Source organism: Rhinopithecus roxellana, chromosome 5 (assembly GCF_007565055.1).
Source record: "Rhinopithecus roxellana isolate Shanxi Qingling chromosome 5, ASM756505v1, whole genome shotgun sequence".
NCBI classification, from domain to species: domain Eukaryota; kingdom Metazoa; phylum Chordata; class Mammalia; order Primates; family Cercopithecidae; genus Rhinopithecus; species Rhinopithecus roxellana.
The window spans coordinates 63,364,069-63,389,173 of NC_044553.1; the positions used below are offsets into that span (position 1 = coordinate 63,364,069).

General features: G+C 51.4%; 1 protein-coding gene and 1 long non-coding RNA gene across 9 annotated transcripts; one reads left to right on the forward strand and one right to left on the reverse strand.

Moving 5' to 3' along the window:
- Positions 1 to 5,358: 5,358 nt before the first annotated feature.
- SPINT1 (serine peptidase inhibitor, Kunitz type 1) lies at positions 5,359 to 19,001 on the reverse strand. Of its 7 annotated transcripts, none has more exons than XM_010388669.2 (11): positions 18,833 to 19,001; positions 17,992 to 18,531; positions 9,774 to 9,901; positions 9,397 to 9,535; positions 9,142 to 9,312; positions 8,938 to 8,964; positions 8,492 to 8,617; positions 8,326 to 8,376; positions 6,954 to 7,124; positions 6,693 to 6,740; positions 5,359 to 6,243 (listed from the first exon to the last, which is right to left on the reverse strand). In XM_010388669.2, exons 2-11 carry the CDS (start codon positions 18,464 to 18,466, stop codon positions 6,032 to 6,034), a joined length of 1,548 nt encoding a protein of 515 aa, XP_010386971.2. In that variant the 5' UTR covers positions 18,467 to 18,531; positions 18,833 to 19,001; the 3' UTR covers positions 5,359 to 6,031. The 7 variants fall into 7 exon arrangements, with proteins under 7 accessions (XP_010386971.2, XP_010386952.2, XP_030787255.1 ...); XM_010388650.2 differs by having other exon boundaries at positions 9,094 to 9,312; XM_030931395.1 differs by having other exon boundaries at positions 9,151 to 9,312; positions 18,742 to 18,963.
- Positions 18,497 to 25,000, forward strand: LOC115897678. 2 transcript variants are annotated; one of them, XR_004057450.1, is made up of 3 exons: positions 18,503 to 18,840; positions 22,733 to 22,824; positions 24,549 to 25,000. It is a non-coding gene; the product is annotated as an uncharacterized LOC115897678 (long non-coding RNA). The 2 variants fall into 2 exon arrangements; XR_004057449.1 differs by lacking the exon at positions 22,733 to 22,824 and having other exon boundaries at positions 18,497 to 18,840; positions 24,549 to 24,822.
- The last annotated feature ends 105 nt before the right edge of the window (positions 25,001 to 25,105 follow it).

The following is a 25,105-nucleotide window of genomic DNA, read 5'->3' on the forward strand; positions in this document are numbered from 1 at the left end:
TGGGGAAGGAGAGGCTAACCCTCAGAGAGCCTGTGGGAAGGCTTAGGAAATCCCCGGGCTTCCGGGTTTGGGGCTTCCGGGTGGAGCTATTGACAACAATCTCTCCCAGAGGGAGCTGAAAAGTACTACCTTCCCAGGCTTTAGTCCTGCTGTGGCTGGGTGGGGAAGGGAGTGGTCTTGTGCAATAGGGCAAACCACTCCTCACTCAGGGCTGTTTATTTTAGTGGGCAGGGATGGGTTTGGGAGAAACAGCCCAGTTTTTGTGAGTGTTTACGAGACAACTACCCAATATAGGGAAGGCAAGATGGGTTGTAAGGCACAAGATGCTGGGGTTTCTAGGCTGGACGTGGTGGCTCACGCCTGTAATCCCAGCACTTTGGGAGGCCGAGGCTAGGCGGATCACCTGAGATCAGGAGTTCGAGACCAGCCTGATCAACATTGATAAACCCCATCTCTACTAAAAAATACAAAAATTAGCTGGGCGTGGTGATGCATGCCTGTAATCCCAGCTACTCTGGAGACGGAGGCAGGAGAATTGGTAGAAGCTGGTAGGCCGAGGTTGCGGTGAATCAAGATTGCACCATTGCACTCCAGCCTGAGGAACGAGAGCAAAACTCGGTCTCAAAAAAAAGAAAAAAAGATGCTGGGGGTTCCAGAGGCAAATGCCTAGAGGTCCCAGGCAAGCACCTAATGCTGGGTGTGGTGGGGGAGGGCTGTGAATGGGTTAGTGCCTGCTCAGCTAAAGAGAACCCTGAACTCTGTGCCTGGATTGCCAGGTTCCCTGAGTTCTCACAAGCAGCTACCAATATGGATCTTTTTTTTTTTTCATTGAAGCCTTCTGACTCTTTAAATGTTGGCAACTAAATTAAAGAAACTAAGCCACCATTTGAGTGAAAGTATGGTTGCAGGCTGCCGGTGTGCAACCTTCGACGAGCCGTCACCAGAGATCTGCTATGTGTTTCACACAGGTTCCCTCGCCTCATTAACTTGCTGTTGCTTCCTCCCTCTGTCCCTCTCCCTGTGCTGTGACCTCTGGTGATGTAGCCTGCTTATCTGCCCACTCTTCTTTTTCTTTTGAGATGGAGTCTTGCTCTTTTGCCCAGGTTGGAGTTCAGTGGCGTGATCTCAGCTCACTGAACCTCCGCCTCCCGAGTTCAAGGGATTCTCTCGCCTCAGCCTCCCGAGTAGCTGGGATTACAGGCATGTGCCACCACACTCAGCTAATTTTGTATTTTTAGTAGAGATGGGGTTTCTCTATGTTGGTCAGGCTGGTCTCGAACTCCCAACCTCTAATGATCCACCCACCTTGGCTTCCCAAAGTGCTGGGATTATAGACATGAGCCACCGCACCGACCTACTCTTCAAAGTTTAGATCACTCCTTTCCTCTGCTTAAATCCCCTCCACCCACCAAACTCCCAGCTTCCACCTCCCTGCTTCCAAACTGAGCAGCTTGTGGATCCCAAACAAAACCCAGGATCTCCACTGCCCAGCTTTTGCTCAGTGTGATTTTGTATGCATGGAACACCCACACCCATCTGCTCATCTCATTTTTTTCCCAATCTTTTTTTACTGTGGTAAAATACATATAATGTAAAATTTACTATCTTAACCATTTTAAAGTATATGGTTTAGTGGCACTAAGTACATTGACATTGTTGTGCAACAATCACCACCATCCATCTCCTGAGCCTTTTCCTTTTACAAAACTGAAACTCCGTACCCATTAAGCAATAATTCTCTATTTCCCTTTCCCCCGCAGCCATCATTCTACTGTCTCTATGATTTTGACTACTCTAAGAATTTCAGATGAGTAGAATCATATTGTCTTTTTGTGACTGGCTTATTTCACTTAGTGTAATATAGATGTCCTCAAGTTTCATCTGTGTTGTAGCATATCTTAGAACGTCCTTTTCTTTTATTTTCTTATTTTTTTATTTTATTTTATTTTATTTTATTTTGAGACGGAGTCTTGCTCTGTTGCCCAGGCTGGAGTGCAGTGGCTGGATCTCAGCTCACTGCAACCTCCGCCTCCCAGGTTCACGCCATTCTCCCGCCTCAGCCTCCTGAGTAGCTGGGACCACAGGCTCCCGCCACCTCGCCCGGCTAATTTTTTGTATTTTTAGTAGAGACGGGGTTTCGCCGTGTTAGCCAGGATGGTCTCAATCTCCTGACCTCGTGATCCGCCCGTCTCGGCCTCCCAAAGTGCTGGGATTACAGGCTTGAGCCACCATGCCCGGCCAGAACGTCCTTTTCAAGGCTGAATAGTATTCCACCGTGTATATTGTGTGCACTCCATTTTGCTTATCCATTCATCTGTTGATAGGCACTTAGGTTGATTCCATGTTTTAGCTATTGTGAATATGCTGTGTACATACGTGTGCAAGAATCTCTTGGAGACCCCTGTTCACCTAGTTTTTATTTTTTATTTTATTTTATTTATTATTATTATTTTTTTTTTTGAGACGGAGTCTCACTCTGCCGCCGGGGCTGGAGTGCAGTGGCTGGATCTCAGCTCACTGTAAGCTCCGCCTCCCGGGTTTACGCCATTCTCCTGCCTCAGCCTCCCGAGTAGCTGGGACTACAGGCGCCGCCACCTCGCCCGGCTAGTTTTTTGTATTTTTTAGTAGAGACGGGGTTTCACCGTGTTAGCCAGGATGGTCTCAATCTCCTGACCTCGTGATCCGCCCGTCTCGGCCTCCCAAAGTGCTGGGATTACAGGCTTGAGCCACCACGCCCGGCCTTTATTTTGTTTTTTTAAGATGGAGTCTCACTCTGTCACCTGGGCTGGAGTGCAGTGGTGCCATCTTGGTTCACTACAACCTCCACTTCCCGGGTTCAAGCGATTCTCCTGCCTCACCCTCCCAAGTAGCTGGGATTACAGGTGTGTGCCACCACACCCAGTGAATTTTTGTATTTTTAGTAGAGACGGGGTTTCACCATGTTGGGCAGGCTTGTCTCAAACTCCTGACCTCAAATGATCCACCTGCCTTGGCCTCCCAAAGTGCTGGAAATACAGGCGTGAGCCACCGCCCAGGGTCACTCACCTGATGTTAGGCTTTCTCCACGAAGCCACTTATTAACCTTAATCTCCTCCTCTTGACCGGCCTCTGTTTTGTTCCAGCAGTCATTTTTCAGATACCTGGTACCCACAAGCAGGGCCCAGTTTGGGAGATGCTAGGATAACTAAGACCTGGTCAGTGCCCTGAGGAGTCTTGTCTAGATAAAGGGGGACACACACTAGCTTGGGCTTATGCATGCAGCAGAGCCGTGTAGAGCAGGAGTGTGTGGAGAGGGCAGCAATGAACTTTGGCTGGAGAGCCAGAGAAAGCTTTGTGAGCTGGAGCACAGGATAAAGTAGGAGCTTTCCAGGGCTGTGGGGACTTCTGAAGTAGAGGAATCTGCCTGTTCAGGGCATGGAGGTAGGGATCAAAGTTCTGAGTCATGTGGGTGGGCACAGAGCAGAGGATGGCTGGGGCGGTCTCAGGGACAAGGAGAAGTTTGGGGAACAGATTGTTTTGTCGCCATATCTGCAATCCTGTGGCCTACACGCCAGAGTGTAAGCGCCAGGAGAGCAGGAGCTGTGTCTCAGCGTTCATTGCTCCACTCCTGTCACCTGCCTGCGACTGAGCCCTCACATCCTTGCAGGAAGGAGAAGATGTCATCCAGTCATAGTCACAGCGCCCCCTAATGACCCCCAAGAGCTCCCACCTCCTCAGGCACTCCCTCTGCACATGCAAGCAGCTGTTACTGGGGGCGGCACTTTGCCTGGCATCCTCTCACTTGATGTCTATCCCTCCCTGAGAGGGTGTTCACTTCAGGCCAACAAACCCTTGTTAAGTATTTGTTCTGTGTTGATCTCTGTTCTACGTACTAGGGTAGAGTCTGAGAACCAACTGATAATGGGGGTTGTTCGCAGTAGGGATCAAGTCCATTTTGAGCCTGGAAGGATGGATGAGTGTCAGAGTAGGGGGTTAGAAGGGAAAACACCGTGCCCTATGAAATGGAACAATGGGGATGAGCCCCACCCCCTGCCACTTACTCAACATTTACTAAACTACCATTTACCAAGGTCACAGAGGGAGCATGGGGTGCCAGGAACCCAAACATAGCTGGATGCCACCTGCGGCTCTGGGAGCTCACAACCCGGCAGGAAGACAGACAGTAAAGGAAGTAAGAGGTGCTCTGGGCTCAGGGTGTTGTTAGCAGACACAGGGGTGTGAGGCAGGGAGTGTCCACCGCCTGGGGTTCTGTGGGAAGGTTTTGAGATTAGGCTGAGGTGTGCAAAATGGGGAGGTGGTCCAGGCTGAGAGCAAAACCAGGTGTTACCCATCAAAAGAAGGCCTGTTCCGGTGTGCTAAGAAGGTTCTGCTTCTTGATCTGGGTGCTTGCCTCAGAGGCGTGTGTCATTGGGGAAACTCATTGAGCTGTACACTTACAACTTCATATATGTACATTCATGGCAGTTGTACTTGCTTAAAATTTGCTTTTAAGTGACCCCCCAGCCCAACCCTGCTACCTCTTTTGTAAGACTAGACTCTGGGGATTCCGTCCCCCAGTCCCAGCTCCAGGGCCTTGGGGAGGCGACTTCAATGAACTACTTTCTTCACCTGTAAAATGGGGACGATTGTATTGTCATCACAAGAGTTGTGTGCAGCGCCAGCAACTTGAGATGCGTAAAGCATTTAAATGGTGCTTCCTCTGTGCCTCTCTCGGAAGTATCAAATTTCTAATGACTGGCAGTGTCTGGCACAGAGGAGCTCAATATAATTCACTGAATAAACGAGGAAGTGAGCTCAATTTTTTTTTTTTTTTTTTTTTTTTTTTTTTTTTTTTTTTTTTGGGCACCAAGAGGTAGCTTGAACAAATGCAGGGGTGTGGGTTGGAGTGGAGTGTCTCCACTAAAGGCTCCTGGGAAGGAGCTCAGAGCCTGGTTAGCAGGTGCTGCACTCCAGCGCAGAAGCCAGGGCTTCTGTGGGGAGGGAGGCAGCCAGTCACCTGGGCCCTAACCGGTGGAGGTAGGAGCCACAGTGCCTGTACACCCCTGACCCCAACCTCCAAATGAACAGAACTGTGGAGAGCTCAGCCGGCTTGTGGAGAGGATCACACCAGGAAGAAATGCAGCACAGCAGCACTGCAGCCTCCCCACACTCGTGGCTCCCATGGCCCTCTCACTCCTCCCCTCTGGTGGTCAAACCTGGCACTGCTCTCTACCCTCAGTGGCCAGGCCAGTTTCGAGAGAGACGATGGGAAAACCTGCTCAACAGGGTGGCCAAAGCCTGAACCAGCTGAACTGGATGGTCCCATCACCCCTCAGCAACCCTGTCTCCCTCCTGGCCCATAGAACAGAGCCAGAAACCCCACAAACCACTTTTATTACCCTGTGGGAGGGCTGGACTGTGATGCTGGAGAACCCTGGGGGTGGGAGCTGCGGGATGCAGCTGAGCCTCTCCTGGCTCTGTCTGCCGGTCTAGGCCAGGTTGGGGCTGATCAAGGGCAGGGAGCCCAATCTTGGGGGAAAAGAAAGAGAGGATGGAGAGGCCAAATAGGCCTCTTCCCCTCCTCTTCACCCATGCCACAGCATTAAATAAACAAAAAGCAACTCTTTACAGCACAAACTACACAGGGAAGTCCTTTCTCCCAGCCCTGGGCGCACAGCGTGGAAGAGGAGCTCTGGAGGACGGGGTTGGGGCCTCCAGGGTCTGATACCACCCCACACCTCTTCCTAGCGCCATGGGGTAGGGACAGACAGCTTTGAACAGAGGAAACAAAACTCCAACTTCCTCCAAACTCCTATGCAGGCAGGTCCATCTAGTCTGGTACTTCTGGCCCAAGGGTTTTCTGCTCCTTCCAAACCCTTTCTCAGGATCTGAGCTTAGCTGAGACTTCTCCAAGAGGGGCTGGAGCCCTGGTCTCTGAGGCACAGTGGGCCTGGGAAACAGGCAAGAGTCTGGTTCCAGAGTTTTTCCCAGCCCAGCCCTCTGCCTTGGCAAGCAGGAAGCAGGGCCAGCTGAGAGCCGGCAAGACCCAGGCTCAGAGGGGCCGGGTGGTGTGGTTATAGACCAGGTGCTCCGTGTCCTCAGCAGTGGAGACAGTGGAGCTGGCAGGGGTGGGTGGTGGGTGGTGGCTGTGGCGGTGTCTGCGGAAGTCCTTTCTCTGGTTCTTAAAGAAGCAGTAAGTCAGGATGGTTACCACCACCACAATGCAGATGACCAGGAACACTGCGACAGCCATCTCTGCAGAGCCTGGGGGAAGAAGGGGTAGAATAAGGGGCTCCCATAGCCTGCCTGGTTCTGACACCTACCCCCACTCTATGGAAGGGACCAAATCAAATGGATGCCAGGTGTGGAAGGACATGGGCACCCGACTCAGACCTCTCACATATGAGCAGCTGAACAGCTCTGTGCGGGAGCTCAGAGGAACTCTGGTGGGCCTCAGGTCTCAGCTCAAACTGTATTCCTTGCAGTTAGCTTGGGGGAAGCCTGGGACGCTGCTGACAGACACTGGAGTACTTTATTGTACTCCCTCCCTCATGTGTGGCAGGCATCCCTATTTGATTACGGCACTCTGTCTCTATAGGCCACCTTGGCATCCTTCTCAACACAGGTTGGGCTGTCACAACCTATCAGATGGAGTTGATCCGTGAGTTGATACCTACATGCCAACCTCAGTTACAGGACAGACCAGGGCTTACCTGTGCTGGGAATGGGGTTTTCCCGCCTCAGGCCAAACACATCCTTCTCTGCAGAATGATGAGGGGAGAGACCAGTCAGCGCTAAGGGCTCAGAGACTTGGCTGCTCCCCAGTGCCCCAGACCCCGCACTGCCATCCTCTCCTACCCCTACTCTAGGCACTCTGAGGATGGAGGGGTGACTCCCACGGGCCTGGGGACACAGTGGAGGCCACTGGCTAAGCCTTCCCCCGTACATGCCCACCCTCTCACTGGCCCGCTCACTGGAGATGCCGCCACAGGACTCGAGGCACTGCTGCTCTTCCTCAAAGTTGTTCTTGTTGCCATAACAACCGCCGTAGGTAAAGCGGGCACAGTGCTCGTTGAAGGGGTTGTAGTACCAGCGCGGGATGCTCTCCTTGCAGAGTCCTGTGTCTGGCACGTCCACGCAGTGCCCTGGGGGGTACGGCGCAGGCTGTGGTGAGCGAGTCCACGGCCTCCCTGCCACCTTCTGCTAGGCTCCACGTGGCTGCTGCCCAGCACCTCCCCACCCACCACGGCTCAGGGAGGGCCTGAGAGGCCCCAAAACACCTGGCCCAGCTGCAGTGGTGCCAGAAAAGGGAAGACAAACCCTGGACAACAATTGTAGACACAAAAGTAAACTACGCTGACTCATAGTTATTTCAATTTTCCTTCAGCTTTTCTGACTGGGTCACAGTCTCAGTTTTCCAACACTGGGTGGTTTACCTCATTTTTTTAGACAGGGTCTTGCTACGTTGCCCAGATTGACTTCAAACTCCTAGGCCAAGCGATCCTCCCACCTCAGCCTCCCTAGTAGCTGGGATTCCAGGTGTAAGCCACCACGCCTGGCTGATTTACCTTTCTTAACAAAGAGGATGGGCCTCAGGGTCTGAGCCTTGGCAGGCAACAGCATCCAGCTAGAGCTTACTATTATTATTTATTATTTTGAGACAGGGTCTCACTCTGTTGCCCAGGCTGAGGTGCAGTGGTGCCATCTCAACTGACTGCAGTCTCCACCTCCCAGGTTCAAGTGATCCTCCTACCTCAGCCTCCTGAGTCGCTGGGAGTCCAGGAACGCATAACCACACCCGGCTAATTTTTCTATTTTTTGTAGAGATGGGGTTTTGCCATGTTGCCCAGGCTGGTCTTGAACTCCTGAGCTCAAGCAATCTGCCAGCCTCGGCCTCTCAAAGTGCTGGGATTATAGGCGTGAGTCACCGCGCCTGGCAAGCTAAAACTTTTGTTTTCTTATGTTTATTTTTGTTGTTTTTTAATGTTTGGCAAGTAATAGTGGCTTCCCATTTATGGTAGTGATGTGAAAGTTCCTTTTTAATATATTACATTTAAAAAATAACTGATTAAGTAAATAAGATCTGAGCAATATGCTGTGGGCATGGCTGAAATTATGAAGGTGTTCGGAGAATGACTGATGCCTGGAAAACACAGAGCCACAGAAGAGAGCCCAGGAGCCAGCCAGGGAAGAAGCTGAGCATCTGGAGAACTGGGAGCCCACCCCGGCTCTTCGTGCCCACAGGCCCGTACGCCCAGCAGGCCCCTCAGGCACTGCTAGATGGAAATAGTGAGGATGGCAGTGTCAGAGTCTGCCCTGATCCAGGGCACCTGGGGAGGATCTCACCTTTGTCACTGGGGAAATAGATGCGCTGGAGCTCATCAAAGCCACTCGTGTCTGCAGAGATGAAAGGTCAGAGGCTCAGCCCCAACAAGGGTCTCCCAGGGTTTCAGGGCAAGGCTGTCAGGACCTCCCTGTCTGCTGCCCAACCCCCTCTATCCCCCGGCCTCACATTTTTCACAGGTGGCCTCGTCGGAGGCGTCGGGGCAGTTGGGGGTGTCATCACACTCCAGGAAACTGTCGATGCAGCAGCCATTGCTGCAGCGGAACTGGGTGGGCTGACAGGTGCCAGAGCACACTGGGTGGGGGCGGGACGGGTGGAGGGGAGGTCAGGCTCAAGCAAAGAACAAGTGCCCAGGGTTCATCTTCTACCTGGGCCTCTCTGCCCAGACACAGCCCATCCCCCATTCCCTTTCCACCAATCCCACTCCTCTCCCCGCAGACTGCGCGGATCCTCACAGGAGGATGCTGGGCTGGAAGGGGAGGGATGTTTGTGGTCCTTCCATAAACTCTGAGGGGAGGAACGGCTTGGGCAAAGGCAGGCTGCTCAGGGGCATGGGGATGATATGGGCTGGAGACGTGGAGGGGATGGGGGATGGGGAGGGGAGTAAAGCCCACCTGGATGGTGCCTTTCCATGGAGGGGCCTGGGAGAGAGAACAGAGAAGTGAGAGGAGGCATGACCAGGCTCCAGTGGGGATAAGATGATTGGGGTGGGTGGGCAAGGGAGAACTCTCACCACCCACCACCCTGGCCACAGAAGAGAGACCACTCACCCTGGGGGAAAGTCGCCTGAGCCCCAGAGCTGCCTCTCAAAGGCCCACCTTGCACACCTCGACAGGCTAGAATGCACTCTTCTTCCCGAAGGTAGTTGTTCTTGTTGCCCAAGCAGCCTCCATAAACGAAACTCTTGCAGATCTGCTCCGTGGGGTCATAGTACCAGCGTGGGAAGGAGCCCCGGCAGCGGCCCACCTTGTTGGATGCGAGGCAGTAGTCTACGGGGGAGAGCTCATGAGGGGACCGTGCAGCCAATCTGCAGAGCGGGGGCTCCAGGTGCTGCCTCCTCACCCCTCCCTCACCTTCTGTCTGCTTGGTGGACAGCACAGTGACTGTGACGTTGGCCGTGTTCTCTGGGTGGTCTGAGCTAGTCACTGTCAGCTGGAACAGGTAGGTGCCTTCCTTGAGTCCCCACAGCTCCACCTGGTTTGGGTCTTTCCTCTGCACACAGGAGTGGCCATCAGGCTTGGGCACCCCCTGATGCCTTGGGCTGCCCCAGGCTCGGCCAGACACACACCCACACCCCTGGCGAGGCCAGGGGGACTTGGATTAAATGCATCTTCAGCCTCTCTCCACTCCATCCCATCCGGGGTCACTGGTTGGCCTAGGGCCCCAGAAAGGGAATCCCAGAAGGCTGGCAGGCAGGGGCCGGGGTCGGAGAGTCAGCCCAATGTCTCACCTCTACCCTGACATCCGTGTCACCCTGCAGTAGGCGCCAGTCTGTGTTTTCCACATCTTTCAGCACCAGGGGTTCCTGGGGTTGTACCTTCAAGTCTATGCCCGCCCAGGTCTTGGGGATTCCAGACCCTGGTGGGGGGAGAAAGTGAGATAAGGTCAATTCTCACTAGATGGACCAGGCTTCTCCTAGGAGCAAAGCGGGGTGGTGACAGTATGGACCCCACCTAGACCAAACGGGGACTCTGCAGCCTGCATGGGGTGCAGGTGGTAGCCCGCAGCAGAACCAGCTTCTTGATCTCTATTCAGAGACAGCATGTTTTTGGTACACTGAAGATATTTTTATGTTGTAACCCACTTTCTTTCCTTTTTTTTTAGAGATAGGGTCTTGCTGTGTTTCCTAGGCTGGAGCACAGTGACTATTCACAGACTCGATCATGGCCATTATAGCCTCAAACTCAAGCAATCCTCCTGCCTCAGCCTCGTAAGTAGCTGGGACTAAAGGTGCAATCACCACGCCCAGCTGTAAAACCCTCTTTCTGAAGCAAATTACTGAACAAATTGCCATCTGATCTTAGTGAGTAAACACACACAGACACACACACACACACACACACTCGTGAGGGGATGGGCTTGTTTCTATTTTCTACAATAGAAACACCTCAGACAGACTCGGCTTCCAGTTCCAAGGGGCCCCGGGAGCCACGCCCTTCCTTGACTTGACAGTGCCTGTCTGAGGTTTCCCCACCTCAGGGTCAGGGATGAGGGAGGGTGACAAGCACAGTGCAGGATCCCTACCTGTAGGGGCTGAATAGCGGCCCCTCAAAGATATGTTCACATCTAACCCCTGGGACCATAACCGTGGTCTGATGTGGGAAGAGGGTCTTTGCAGAAGTGATTAGGATCTCCAGATGAGATCATCCCGGATGAGCTGGTGAGACCCCAAATCCAATGACAAAGTATCCTCATAAGAAACAGAAGAGAAGACAGAGTGAAGGAAGAGAAGGGCCACGCGGAGACAGAGGCAGAGACTAGAGTGATGCAGCCACAGCCAAGGTATGCCTGGGGCCACCAGAAGCTGGAAAAGACAAGGAAGGATTCTCCCCTAGGGTCTTTGGAGGGAGCGCAGCCCTGCTGACACCTTGACTTGCGGCTTCTGGCCCCCAGAACTGTGCGAGAATTTTTTTTTTTTTTTTTTTTTTTTTTTTTTGAGATGGAGTCTCACTCTTATCCAGGCTGGAGTACAGTAGCACAATTTTGGCTCACTGCAACCTCCGCCTCCAGGGTTCAAGCAATTCTCCTGCCTCAGCCTCCTGAGTAGCTGGGATTACAGGTGTGCACCAACATGCCTGGCTAATTTTTGTATTTTTAGTAGAGATGGGGTTTTACCACATTGGCCTGGCTGATCTTGAACTCCTGACCCCAAGTGATCCTTCTGCTTCAACCTCCCAAAGTGCTGGGATTACAGGCATGAGCCACTGCACCTGGCCAAATTTCTGTTGCTATTTTGTTTGTTTTTGTTTTTGTTTTTTGTTTTTTTGAGACAGAGTCTCGCTTTGTTGCCCAGGCTGGAGTGCAGTGATGCGATCTGGGCTCACTGCAAGCTCCGCCTCCTGGGTTCACGCCATTCTCCTGCCTCAGCCTCCCAAGTAGCTACAGGCACCCACCACCACGCCTGGCTAATTTTTTTTGGTTTTGCATTTTTAGTAGAGATGGGGTTTCACCGTATTAGCCAGGATGGTTTCGATCTCCTGACCTCGTGTTCCACCCGCCTCAGCCTCCCAAAGTGCTGGGATTACAGACGTGAGCCACTGCGCCCAGCAAATTTCTGTTGTTTTAAGTCAACCAGTTCGTAGTCATTTGTTACAGCAGCTCTAAGAAATTAATACATTGCCCTTCAGGGGATTAGTCCAGTTGGGCAGATAAGACCCCACGACATGAAGCAACGTGTGGACAAAACAAGGCAGTGGACATTCAGAGAAAGGAGGCCACAGCAGGCTAAGGGGATAAGGGAAGGCTTTCTGGAGGAGGGAGAAAGGATTTTTTGATTTTTTTTGTTTTTGTTCTTGTTGGGTTGTTGGGAGAATGTAGAGTGTTGTTGAAAATGGCAGAACACAGCTGGGCGCGGTGGCTCACGCCTGTAATCCCAGCACTTTAGGCGGCCAAGGCAGGCAGACACAACATCAGGAGATCGAGACCATCCTGGCTAACACGGTGAAACCCCCTCTCTACTAAAAATACAAAAAATTAGCCAGGTATGGTGGCACGTGCCTGTAATCCTAGCTACTCAGGAGACTGAGGCAGGAGAATCGCTTGAACCCAGGAGGCGGAGGCTGTAGTGAGACGAGATCGTGCCCCTGCACTCCAGCCTGGCGACAGAGCGAGGCTCCATCTAAAAAAGAAAAGAAAAGAAAAGAAAATGGTAGAACTCATGAGAAACCAAAGCAAAGCAAGGAGTTAGGAATTTGCAAGGCCAGTTCGGTGGACAGTAAGGAGAACAGCTGGGCTTGAGTTTACCTGAAAGCACCCTGGATGCCAGGCCAGCAGGGTGTTTGGACACAGCAGGAGTAACATTCAAATATTAAACAACTGGTGGTACAGAAAGGGGACAGACACTGGCCGTGAGCAGTGGCGCAGAGTCCTGGAGGCCACGGCTGCACCAGACATTGACCTCCTAGATACATGACAGAGGTCCAGGAGTTCAAAGGGAGGGGCCAAAGGCGTGGGCAGCAGGGGCACTCCTGAGCTCTGGGCGGCAGCTGTTTTCCCATTCGTTTGGAAATATTCTGTGGCACGAGGAGGCTGGCAAGTAGACCAATGCAGTGGTCCAGGACGGATAGAACAGGAGTGGCCTGAATGCCAGAGCAGTCAAGGGAATGGAGACAAGGATGTGAGAAACAACGCTGGGCTGATGCTTCTGGCTTCTCCCCTGCGAGTCTCTGGGAACTGGGAAGAAAAAGCCAGGACACAGGCAGAAGGGAAACCAGATTTAGAGGGAACATATGGGTTAAGTCACAGCGAAGTTAAATTTGGGAGAAGGCAAGCCACCCAGAACCAGCAGACAATGAGGGATAGGCATGGCTTGGAAATAGAGGCGCTGGCTGAGTATATGCTGGGCAGCATGCCAGGGACTCTACCTGCATCAGCTATACCTGGGGTTGGCACTAGCCTGCAGGCCAAATCCAGCCCACCATCTCTTATATTTTGAAATGGATGAAAAAACAAAAGGAGAATCCTTTTATATGATGTGTGAAAAGTACATGAAATTCAAATTTGTGTCCATCGATTGGAACACAGCCTTGCCCATTACATGTTGTGTATGGCTGCTTTCATGTAACAACAGCAAAGCTGAGTAGTCACAAGTAGGACCGTACGGCCCATAAAGCCTAATAATTTTCTATTTAGATCTTTACAGAAAAAGTTTATTGTCCCCTGGAGTCCATCATGTACCTTTATAACCAGCCTGCCACACCTACATTCTCACCTCTTTTCAGATGAGAAAGTTGACACCAGAAAGATTAAATGGCTTCCTCAGAGTCATTCAGTTTCTAAAGGCAGATCTGGGATTTGAACCAAGCGAATGCTCCACAGCGAATGCTGTCTCCAAAACGTAATTCTATAGGTTATCCACCCGCTCAGAGGTGTGATTTTAATTGCTTTTATAATCTTGGGTTTTTAAATTTTGCTTTTCTAGTTTAGGTAATACATGTATGATATAAAATTCAAAAGGTGGCTGGGTGTGGTGGCTCATACCTGTAATCCCAGCACTTTGGGAAGCTGAGGCAGAAGGATGGCTTGAGCCAAGGAGTTTGAGACTAGCCTAGGCAACATAGTGAGACCTCGTATTTACAAAATAAAAAATTAGCTAGGTGTGGTGGCTACTTAGCTATTCAGGAAGATGAGGCTGGGAGGATTGCTTGAGCCTATGAGGTCAAGGCTACAGCGAGCTGTGGTTACACTACTGAATTACAGCCTGGCTGACAGAGTAAGACCCCATTTCAAAAAAAAAAAAAAATCAGAAAAGCAAAAACCAAAAGGTACAAAAGGCTAGTGAAAATTAAGTTACCTCTGGCCGGGCGCGGTGGCTCAAGCCTGTAATCCCAGCACTTTGGGAGGCCGAGACGGGTGGATCACGAGGTCAGGAGATCGAGACCATCCTGGCTAACATGGTGAAACCCCGTCTCTACTAAAAAATACAAAAAACTAGCCGGGCGAGGTGGCGGGCGCCTGTAGTCCCAGCTACTCGGGAGGCTGAGGCAGGAGAATGGCATAAACGCGGGACGCGGAGCTTGCAGTGAGCTGAGATCTGGCCACTGCATTCCAGCCCGGGCAACAGAGCGAGACTCCGTCTCAAAAAAAAAAAAAAAAAAAAAAAAAAAAAAAAGAAAATTAAGTTACCTCTTCTCCTTAAGAAGGAACCTTCTCCATCAGGTTTATTACCCCAAAGGTATCCATTTTTACCTGTGTGTGTGTGTGTGTGTGTGTGTGTGTGTGTGTATGTGAGAGAGAGAATATCAGAGACACTATTTGAATTTACAGGCATGTGAGTTCTTCATCTTGTTTTGCCCTTCATATATATTGGAAATCGTTCCCTAGCAACACATGAAGAGTTTCCTTTTGTTGTTGCTGTATCATATTCATTGTATAAATGTACCACAATTTATAATTTATTTAACCAGTCCCTACCAGTTTCCTGATTTAGATTTTCTTTCTTTCTGTCCTAAGAACTAAACCATGCTGCCTTAGGGTTTATTATTATTATGAAAACAACATCACAGTATTCAATTATAGGATGTGTTGACAGACAATGCGATTGTTTCCAATTCTTCGTTATTATAAACAATACTACAGGGACTAACTAGCTGGCAAGTTGTTTTATCCGTGTATAGGTACAGCTGCAAGATGAATTCCTACAAGTGGAATTGTGTCCAGGGCTGTGTGCATTTAGGTTCGATAGATATTGCCCAACTACCCTCCACAGAGGCGCTCTAGAGAGTTTTTTCAAGTGTTAGAGTGAATGCAAAGAAAGAAGAGAAGGTAAAGAGATAAGAACATAGGAAGGTAAAGAGATAAGCTGGTAGGAGGCTGAGCCACAGGGATTCCTCTTTGGTGAGGCAGAGAAAGCAGAGCCAATGGGGGACTCACAGAAGGTGGTCCTGGGGCTGAGAAGACCAGGATGCACAATGACAGCAAAAGGGATGAGAAGGGAGAGATTTCAGGAAGAAACATGTTGAATGTTTCAGAGGCCTACAAAAATAATAGAAAGAGAACTGGGTTCCAGGGATTAGGGGAAATAAGACAGGAATGAGCAGGAACGAAAAGTGGCTGTCTGGAGGCAACCTCCCAGCCCAGGGGCTTGGTTGACAAGCAGGAGAGCACCCTGAGAGCACATGCCAAGGGAGTAGTGAGCTGGGAGGAGCCCAGTCCTCCATCCTTGCATTTTGTAGAAAGAAGACAGACTACTTAGCAGTCTGTCTAGCAGACAGGCTAGCCCCACTAGGCCCCCAGAGTGGAAGTAGCATGCAGAGTGATGCATCAGACTTTGAGCTGAATCAGAGGCTGAATCTCACCCCCACACAACTCAGTCCTCTCCAAGCCCCAGCCCCCAGGACCAAGGAGCAGGTACCTTGCCTTACCACTCCCTTCTTCCCACCCCCAAGAGAGCAAAGGGCTAGAGTAGCAATAAAACCAGCCCCTCCCCCAGTTAGTTACCAGGTCTCAGGACCTCAGGGAAGTGCAGACTCCGCCTCCTAAGCCACTTCTTCCTAGGACTAGGGAGGAGGAGAGGTGGGGGAAGAGAAGAGGAGAGGAGGAAGTGCAAGCTGCTCGGCCTCCAACTGCAGGAATCTGTACTGGCCTGGCCTGGCCTGGCCACAGGCAGAAAGAGGAACAAACAAACCCATTCTGGGGAGCATTTATCTATGCAATAGGGGAATCAAAGGTTTGGAAGCTCTCAGTGCCCGTGACCCACCCAACCTGCCTCATCCACCCTAGCCCTTAATGACTCTACCCTGTCATTACCCACCTCCAACCTCTCTAACTGGACCCAGCTAAGAATAAACCCCTTGACACACACACACAGCTTTTCCCACTTCCCAAAGCACTGCAGTACTCTAAGAATGGCCTAGAATGGCCTGGAGCTCATACTCAGTCCAAGCCCTACCTGCCTCCCTCACTGTACCAGGAAATCCCCACTCCACCCTCTCTTGTGGCAAACAGGCAGGTCCTGGGGGTTTCCAGATGAGGATGGCTGGTCTCAAGACCATGGGGCCACAGTCCAGCTCAGCTCCCTCACCAGACTCCAGAATTTCACACTCTGGCCCTGGAAAGGGACTCCCATGGGGCCTCTGTGACGGAGGAAGGGCAGGGGCAACTCAGTCAATAAGAGTCATCACCACCTACACTTTCTGCTTCTTCCTTGTGGAACAGGCTGCAGCCCTGGTCCAGTGGGACTTGGTGGCCCAGTCTGGCCTTCAGATATGTCCCCCTCCCATCCCCAGGAATCCCCATGTCACCTCTCCTCAGAGACCCAGGAGAGCACTGGAAGGATAGGGAGAAAAGAGGACCCTTAGCCTGGCAGAGTGACTAGCCCAGGAAAAGGCTGCGGAGAAAAGCCCTTTCTCCACTTTCCAGAATGGAGACCACCCCCAGATGTGGCCCCAGTCCAGTTTTGGCCCCAGAACTCCCCAATCTCTGGCTCTGTTATCCACTGGGCTATGTTGGGTCAGAATGCTAGGTTTTTACCAGAGAGATCTTGTGTGAAAAACAGCACGGGACTTTTGGAGGTCTCCCCTGTGGTGAATCCCAGGCCCCCATTTCCGGGCAGTGTTACCCTGGGCAAATTCTTTAACATGGGAGTCTCAGTTTCCTAATCTAAAAAGTGGGATGACTGCTAGTAGCACCCTTTTTGGAAGTTGTTGTGATGAGGCCTGAGTGAGAGGATGTGTGGCACAGCAATCAGTAAGCTGTAAAGTGCTCACGGAGCTTATGAGAGGTGACCCTCCCCTGCCGTGGAGTCCCACCTGGTCAGAACCCCAGGTAGAGAGAATGGGGAACCAAGGCTCTGGACTGGCCCTGATCCCAGCAGACAGTTCAGCCCCGGGAAGAAAGAGGAGGAGCCCTGGCCTTCACTTTGCCCTTATCCATGGAAGTAAACAAGGCTTGAGCTACCAGATTCTAAGCAGGGAGAGCCCTGTCTGGCTCATGCACAAGCACACACACCTGCCTGGACAGCTGACATCCCTTCCCTACTAGGTATACATACCAACAGGCTGACTCACTCCACAACCCTCCTCATCCCCCACCCCAGAGCCTCTAGGCTTCTGTGCCTACAACATCACTCCTCTCCCTTTGGATCAACCACAGACTGGGCTTATTTTCTAGTCTCGGATCTGGCAGTCTTCCTGGACCACCAAAAGGCCAATCCATTCCTAGGGGGTAGAGAGATGCTAAGCAGTCCCAAGTCCAGCCAGTGGAGGAGACTATGGCCAGGCTCACCTGACAGGGCATCAGTGTACCCAGACCAGTGCTTGGCCAAGGTGCCTTTCTAGTCACCAGACCATCCAGACAGCTCACTCCTTCAATCAGCCTATCAGTGTCATAGGTCAGGAGTCCTGGGGACTGCCTCTCCCCTCCAGTACACACAGCCCAGAGCCAAAGGCCTCCCTGTGAGCACCAGCCCATCACCTTTGAATATCCTGAGTTCAGGAGACAGAGCCTGGGCCCTGCCCTCCCTACTCATGTCCCCTTTCATTTGTTTACTGTTTGTACTGCCTACTTCTAAGGAAGACTTCAGGTAGAAGTAATCCCAGCACTTTGGGAGGCCAAGGTGGGTGGATCACCTGAGGTCAGGAGTTCAAGACCAGCCTGGCCAACATGGTGAAACCCCTGCTCTACCAAATAAAAAAAAAAAAAAAAATTAGCCGGGCCTGGTGGCCGGTGCCTATAGTTCTAGCTACTCGGGAGGCTGAGACAGGAGAATCACTGGAACACGGGAGACGGAGGCTGCAGTGAGCAACCAGAGATCGTGCCATTGCACTCCAGCCTGGGTGACAAGAGCCAGACTCCGCCTCAGAAAAAAAAAAAGAAAAAAGAAAAAAAAAGGCAAAGAAAAAAGAAGTGGACTCTCCTTAACTCCTCTCTGATGTTCGCCTCCCCTAGGACCCCACAACCAGTCCCTTTTCCGAGTCTCTCCAAACTCATTCACCTGACACCCTCCTCACCTCCAAAGCCCTGGCTCTGCAGTTGGCGGTAGGAGCGGTATACTTCCCTCGTGAGGTAGTTGATGAAGCCCTCCCTGGGCGCGAACTTGCACACGAAGTTCTGCTCATAGAGGCAGTTGATGAGGAAGCAGGCGGCGATGGCGTCCTCCCCGCCGTCGGGCTGCAGCTCCACCAGCGCTAAGTTGCAGTTCTGGGTGGTGCAGCAGGCGCGCACACAGTCCCAGCCCCGGCGCACGCTGGGGGACTCTAGGAAGGTGGCTCCGTTGCTGACCGAGGCATTGGTGTCCAGCACGAAGGCAGGCACCCCGGCGGTAAAGCGGTTCAGGCAGTCAGCTCCCGCGGGCAGCCCAGGGGGCGCGGGCGGCGGCCCCGCCTGGGTGCCCTGGAGGCCGAGAGCGCACAGAAGCCACAAGGCGACGGCAGGGATGCGGGCCGGGGCGAGGCGGGTGCCGGTCATAGTCCTCGCAGGGGCCATCGCCTTCCTCTCCAGGGGGATCACCTTCAGAGCGCGGGCCTCTGGGTTCCGAGGGTGCTGGTGACCTGAGAGAAGGGAGGGGACAGAGGAGAAGACACGTCTGATGAGCCGGGGAGACTTCGGAGGAGGCGGGCCGGCCAGGAGGAAGTGGAGGGGAGGAGGGACCGGAGCACCCCAGGAGCGAAGAAGGAGCACGGCCCCTGCCCTCCCACGCGCCCTCCAGGGACCCGGCAGCCAGACGGACGGACAGGCGGACCGCTAGGGAGCTCACGTACCCGGACACACGCAAGAGCGCAGAACAAAGGGACGGACATGCTCCAGCCCGCTCCGCCTGCGCCTTGGCCTCGCGCGCCGGGCCCCGGTTACCTGCGCAGGTGAGTTGGGTGGGGCCAGGTCAGCCGAGGTTCCGGTCCCGGCTTCCTGCGCGTCTGGGACCGCGGCTTCCGCCCCGGTGCTCGGAGAGCTGGGGTTCGGCCGCCTTCTCCCCCTGGTTTCTGGTGAAACTGAGTCAGCGCCGTCGGGGCGGGGCCGACATTCACCTCTGCGCTGCCGGCCCCGCCCACGCCCGGTGAGCGGCAGCCGCCTCCAGCGCGGAGCTCCAGGCCAGGCCCGGCCCGCCCCGCGGCCCCGCAGCCCGGGCGCCTCCCCTGCAGCCAGCCCCCGTAGGGGCTGTTGAGCTCCATCCAGTCTAGCCTCGCGAGGGAGCCCCGCGCCAGAAGCGCATCCCCAGGCCGGAGGGGACGCGGCCCGAACGACAGGGTCCGGCCTCTGGGGCGGCGGCCTCCCGCCTTCCTTTCCGGCCGGGGCCTGCATTCCCAGCCCCAGACCTGAGACCCAATGCAAATGATCTTTCCGGCCCTCGGGAAATCATTTCCATTTCGTGGCGGGAAGGAAACACAAAAGTTGCGTGGCTGCACCTGTGATAACTGGGATCCGGGATGTCTGCCTCACTGTCAGCTCTGGGAAACCCTCCCTGCTGTCAGGGTGAGAAACGGAGGTGATTCCCCGCGTCCAGGCTGCCTTGCGTGCGCCACGGGGCTTCCCTGTTCGAGGCCCCTCCTCATCTTGTATGTGCAGTTCGGTCTATTCCCTGCTATGGCTCATTGGACTGTTGCCCCTTTCCCTGGGGCCCAGGCTTCCTCTCTTTCACAAAGGGGACGCTGCTGGCCACTTTCTTCCAGGGAAATGTCATCCTCGGAAGCCTGGAGGTTCTCCAGTTCACCAAGTAGCTGAGTTATTGCCCTTCACGAAACCGTGGACTCCTTGAAGCCAAGCTTATTGCTCCTCCTGAGTAAAGAACTCTTAAGAGACCATTCTTTACACGGCAAGGGTCTGAACAGGTGAAAAACAGATGAAGGCAGGGCTGGAGGAAGGAATCACATAGCATGCTCTCTTACAATAGAGATTCCAAACCTTTTCCTGATGGCTTAACAACCCCCAACTCAATGGGATCATCTTCCCAGTTTCTCATCCAGCAGCTTTGCCTAGCAGATCCTGTGGCCAACCCTTGGATTTTGCTGAACTGTGACATCATCCAGCTGCTCACATGATGCGTGTTGGGGTGGGAATCTGGGGCCTGTCTCCCCTTCTCTGGATTTTTAGGGTTTATCCACAGACCCTGGCACACTGGTGGATATAGAACAATGATGGTATGCTGGGAATGAAGAAAATGATTGTGCAGCCACTGGGAAGAGTTTTGTGATTTGATTTCCCCTTATGGCTAACACATTCAAGAATCTTTTCCTTTTTTTTTTTTGAGACAGAGTCTCGCTCTATCACCCAGGCTGGAGTGCAATGGCACGATCTTGGCTCACTGCAACCTCCACCTTCCAGATTCAGGTGATTCTGCCTCAGCCTCCCAAGTAGCTGGGCTTACAGGTGTGCACCACCATACCCAGCTAATTTTTGTATTTTCAGGCTGGTCTTGAACTCCTGACCTCAGGTGATCCACCTGCCTCAGCCTCCCAAAGTGCTGGGATTATAGGCGTGAGCCACTGCGCCCAACCTCAAGAATCTTAATACAGGGGAATATTACCTTATGGTAATATTACATTACCATAAATTTATCATTACATCCATTATACACACCATTATAAAAACCAACATGAATTCAGCACTGACAATGCCCAAACTCTGTTCCTAAGCACTGCCCATACATTACCCTATACTCAAAACAAATCTAGGGAGGTACTATTTTTAGTCCCATTCTACAAATGAGCAAACAGGCTCAAGACAGGTAAACTGATTTGTCAGGTCATTCAACAGTAAAGTGGCAGAGTAGGGATTGGAGCCCAGGCAGGGCAACCCCATGGCTTCAGTGCTTAAACCCTGGACTTTATGGCCCTTGCAATTCTGACTTCATCTGGAAGTTCTGCCCTCACCTCAGATTCAACTTGCTTGAACCCGTAACTCACTTTCTTTTCTTTTTTTTTTTTTTGTTGGTGGGGACGGAGTCTCACTGTGTCGCCCAGGCTGGAGTGCAGTGGCGTGATCTCGACTCACTGCAAGCTCCGCCTCCTGGGTTCACACCATTCTCCTGCCTCAGCCTCCTGAATAGCTGGGACTACAGGCACCCGCCACCATGCCCGGCTAATTTTTCGTATTTTTAGTAGAGACGGGGTTTCTCCGTGTTAGCCAGGGTGGGGTAACTCACTTTCAAGTGGTGAGCAGCCACCATTTGTTGAGATGCCCACTGTGTTCCCTCCAGGCACTTGACATAGGATTGCTAATGCTCAGGACAACTCTGGGAATTGTTTCCACTTTGCAGAAAGGTTCACTGACTCCATCAAGGTCAGGTAGTGAATGAAGAGTGGTGACAGGTTGTAGAGAAGTTAAACTTGTGAGCTTCAGACTCAGACTACTGGGTTTAGCTCTTGCATCTGCCACCTACTATTCGTGTGGCCTTATGCAAGTTATTTGGTCTTTCTGTGCCTTAGTCTCCTTGAATGGGAAGTGGGGCTTCATAGGGTTTTTTATGAGGATTAAATGAGTGAATGCAGATAAGGCATTTGACACCAAGAGTTCTCAATAAATGTTGCTTGAAATGACAACAACAACACATGCTGGTGAGGATGCAGAGAAAAGGGAACGCTTGGGCATTGTTGGTGGGAATGTAAATCAGTTCAGCCACTGTGGAAAGCAACTTGGAGATTTCTCAGAAACTTAGAACTACCATTCAACTCAGCAATCCGATTACTGGGTATATAACCAAAGGAACATATATTGTTTTTCCAAAAAGACACATGCACTTGTACGTTCATCACAGCACTACTCACAATAGCAAAGACATGGAATCTACCTAGATGCCCATCAATGATGGATTGGATAAAGATAATGTACTTCATACATCCCACGGAATACTATGCAGTCATAAAATGAACAAAATCACGTCCTTGCCAGCAATACGAATGCAGCTGGAGGCCATTATCCTAAGCAAATTAAGGCAGGAACAGAAAACCAAATACTACATGTTCTCACTTATAAATGGGAGCTAAGCATTGACTACACATGGACATAATGATGGAACAATAGACACTGAGGACTACCAGAAGAGAGAGGGAGGGAGGGGAGCATGGGGAACGTGGGCTGAAAAACAACCTTTTAGGTAATATGCTCACTACCTGGGTGACAGGCTCATCTGTACCCCAAACCCTATACCCATGTAAGAAACCTGCACATATACCCACTGAATCTAAAATAAAAGTTGAGGCCAGGCGCAATGGCTCATGTCTGTGATCCAGGCACTTTGGGAGGCCGAGGCTGGAGGATTGCTTGAGCCCAGGAGTTCAAGACCAGCCTAGGCAACATGGCAAGACCCCGTCTCTATAAAACAAAACAAAACAAAACAAAAATATAGCCAGGCATAGTGGCACATGCCTATAGGACCAGCTACTCAGGAGGTTGAGGTGGGGGGATTGCTTGAGCTGGGGAGGTCAAGGCTACAGTGAGCTATGATCATGCCACTGCACTCCAGCCTGGGTGAAAGAACTAGACCCTGTCCCAAAAATAAATAAATCAAATAAAAGTTGAAATGATTTTTTTAAAAAAGTGACAGAGCCAGGATTGTATCTGAAGTCTTTCTGACATTAAAAGCCGTACTTTCCAAATACTACCTTATGCTGCTTCTTACATACTAAAAAGAAAAACTACGTATGAAGAGAAGAAAGACTACAAGGTATTCCATCAAAGTAGTGAAAGTGATGGTATTTGAATGGTGAGTCTATAGGATAACATTTCTTCTTTCTCGTTTTAAAAATATTTTTCAAGATCCCTTCAGTGAATATGGGATGCTTCCATAATGAAGAGAGAGACACACCGTGATGACCTCCACATACCATATTTGATGACAGTCTTCCATGGTAATCACTCACATCCATCTCTTGTCTGTTCCCACTGCTGCCCTTGGTCTGGGCTCTGTGCCAGCTTCATGATGGAACTCCAGGCCACCCTGCACACTGCCATGTGGTTCCCTCCTCCAGCTCTGCCTTCATCTGTCCTTCACCTGTTCAGACCCTCAGTGATCCCCAAGAACTTCTCTGGGGCAGAGTGTACAGAGCCAACCGTTCCCTGGATGAAGTTCAGTATTTGCATAGGCAGACAGTGTCAGAGCTGTCCGAGGAGACCCAGCTAAAACCCTTCCCCTGGCTGGGCACCGTGGCTTAACGCTTGTAGTCCCAACACTTTGAGAGGCCAAGGTAGGAGGACTGCTTGAGGTCAGGAGTTCAAGACCAGCCTGGGCAACATAGTGTCTAAAAAAATAAATTTTAAAAAACAACCTGGCCAGGCGCAGTGACTCATGCCTGTAATCCCAGCACTTTGAGAGGCCAAGGTGGGTGGATCATGAGGTCAAGAGATTGAGACCATCCTGGCCAACATGGTGAAACCCCATGTCTACTAAAAACACAAAAATAAGCTGGGTGTGGTAGCACGTACCTGTAGTCCCAGCTACTTGGGAGGCTGAGGCAGGAGAATCACTTGAATCTGGGAGGTGGAGGTTGCAGTGAGCTGAGATCGCGCCACTGCACTCCAGCCTGGCGACAGAACAAGACTGTCTCAAAACAAAACAAAACAAAACAAAAACCCTTCTCCTTATATGTAGCAAACTGAGGCCCAGAGATTTGGCCTTGGTTTGTTCATAGACACAAGGCCAGCTCCAGACCTCAGGTCTCTTGACTGCCAATCTTAGGCCCTTTCCTTAATTTGAGCTGCCTTCCTGCAAAGTATTTGCAAATGAGACTGTTTTCTAACTCTATACTGCCGGCCCTAAGGGGAGTTCACCTCTTCTCTTCTCTTCTCTTCTCTTCTCTTCTCTTCTCTTCTCTTCTCTTCTCTTCTCTTCTCTTTTTCCCTTTCCTTTCCTTTCCTTTTTTTTCCCTTCCTTTCCTTTCCTTTCCTTTCCTTTCCTTCTTTTCTTTTCTTTTCTTTTCTTTTCTTTTCTTTTCTTTTCTTTTCTTTTCTTTTCAAGATGGAGTCTCGCTCTGTCACCCAGGCGCCCACCACCATGTCTGGTTATTTTTTTTATTTTTTGGTGGAGACAGGGTTTCACCGTGTTGTCCAGGCTGGTCTTGAGCTCCTGACCTCAAGTGATCCACCCGCCTTGGCCTTCCAGAGTGTTGGGATTACAGGCATAAGCCACCGTGCCCGGCCAAGTCTGTGTAGCTGTATTCTTAGGCCATGTAGCTCACTCTTTTCTTAGGCAGTGTAGTTCACTTTCCCACTGCAAACTTTGGGAAGAGAAGCTCTGTGCCACAGGCTCCATTCCTATTTGCCACATCACAAATACCATTCATTGCTTTAAGGAGTGGATGATTTGATGAGAATATTCAGTTCTTACACCACTACTAGAAGAGGAACACTGACTGCCTTGTGGAAGTGGTCTGGCAGTTTCTGTAGGTAGGAGTGCTGGATTGTCTACACATGTGGCCACCGACAGCGCCTCCCATTCCTGTGTGTACGTGCTGCTTCTCCCACTAGAAGGTGTCTTTGAATCTGGGACTTGCTTTGACCAGTTGGACCCAGCAGAAATGGGGCCCTGTGACTTGCAGGCCTTATGAAATCTCGTAGCTTTGTTTTTCCCTTTTAGAGCCAGCTGTGATATAAAGAAGTTTGTCTGTGCTGCGTGAGAGAGATACCACCTGAAGACAACGAGGCCCTGGAGGATGAGAGACTCTCAAGGAAAAGAGAAGGGCCTGCCGTCTTCCAGCCACGCCAGCCCCCAACTGAGGAGCTGGGTGACGCCATCTTGCATCCTTAGCCTCAGTCAAGTTGCCTTAGCAGAGACTAGCTGACGCTGCCAAGCCCTGCCCAAGTTACAGAATCATGAGCAAATAAATGACTGTTTCTGTTTTAGGCTTTTACATTTTGGGGGTGGTTTGTGTGCCAGTAATAACTGAAACAGATAATATATTTACAGAATAAACTTCAGTTTTAATGATTTAAGTAAAAGCCCACTAATTCATTATGCAGAAAAAAATGATTTTTTTTGAGACAGTCTCGCTCTGTTGCCCAGGCTGGAGTACCGTGGCACAACCACAGCTCACTGCAGCCTCGACCTCCCTGGTTCAAGTGATCCTCCCACCTCAGCCTCCTGAGTAGTTGAGACCACAGGTGCATGCCACCACACCCGGCTAATTTTGTAAA